Here is a 1,025-nt window from a genome sequence, read left to right as displayed (position 1 = left end):
TATAAAAATAACCTAGTAGCGGATACGAACTGACTCCACTGCTGCCGGCACACGCTCAGACTTGCGAACATTGAAGCAAGCCCGTGTCGCTCTACCGGTGCAGCGGGACCAACAGGATTTGGAAGACGGTCGCAGAGTCATCCCAGTGTCTGCTGCACATTTCCCACAGTCTGCACTCGAGCACCGCGCCGAAACGTGCAGGTTGCCCTTCGTAAGAAGGATCCTCTTGTGCAGAGCTTCCCTTCATAAAATTGTTGAAATTCTTAGCTTTGGTTGTCCCAGGAGAAACACAACATTCGCTAAGCGATATTAGAGGTTCAAGTTAATTGTCTCCGGCCCGTGTACTAGATGGAAACTCATGAGTGCATTCTTGATTTTGCATTTTTAAGATTCATATTCTAGCGATTGTTTAGGAGCGCTGGTGGCATGGTGCCTAAGGCATATGAGTGCTAACCAGAAGGTTGGCGGTTCAAGGCCACCAGCCAGCCACTCCTTGGAAGGAAGAATGGACAATCTACTTCCTTAAAGAATTACCGCCTCAGAAACCCAAAGGGGGTCGCTATGAGTCGGAATCAACTCGTTAGCAGTGAGTTTTGAGCCACTGTTTACATGCTGAAGCGTTATGAAACAAGTCATTGCATATTGTGTGCTCTCCGTAGTAGGTTTGGTTTGGCACTACAGCAGAAAAACAGAAATACTTGAAATTGCTGTTTTCACCATTAACTCTTAGTGTTCGCACATTCGGATTTTCAGTAGGTGTCCATCAATTAGACTGAAGTGTTAAAGATTCATGAGTTTGTGAAGACACTTTAAATACGTTTTAAAAAACTCATTAGAAGAAGTTGCTATTAAAAAAATAGGTCATGTTTTATAGAAAAGTTTTGTCCCCCAGTGTGTATAAAATTAAATATTGTAATTTAAAAGTATACATTGATCTTTTTAGTAAAATGATTTATCTTTGGTAGATAACTAATATTAACATTGCTTTCAGCACTTTCTTATGTACATTGTAAATTTCATATATA

General features: G+C 41.0%; 1 protein-coding gene across 1 annotated transcript in view; it reads left to right on the top strand.

Moving 5' to 3' along the window:
- The window catches only part of PEX7 (peroxisomal biogenesis factor 7), a 152,569-nt gene that overhangs the window by 3,605 nt on the left and 147,939 nt on the right, over positions 1–1,025 (top strand). Inside the window, exons 2-3 of the mRNA XM_007946313.2 lie at positions 20–211; positions 731–752. Of these exons, the coding sequence (XP_007944504.2) occupies positions 20–211; positions 731–752 (214 nt within the window). The remainder of the gene's footprint in view (positions 1–19; positions 212–730; positions 753–1,025) is intronic.

Source organism: Orycteropus afer, unplaced genomic scaffold (genome assembly GCF_000298275.1).
Source record: "Orycteropus afer afer isolate SDZICR_OR568_19922 unplaced genomic scaffold, OryAfe1.0 scaffold00155, whole genome shotgun sequence".
NCBI lineage: Eukaryota > Metazoa > Chordata > Mammalia > Tubulidentata > Orycteropodidae > Orycteropus > Orycteropus afer.
This window is presented reverse-complemented; position numbering and strand designations above follow the sequence as displayed.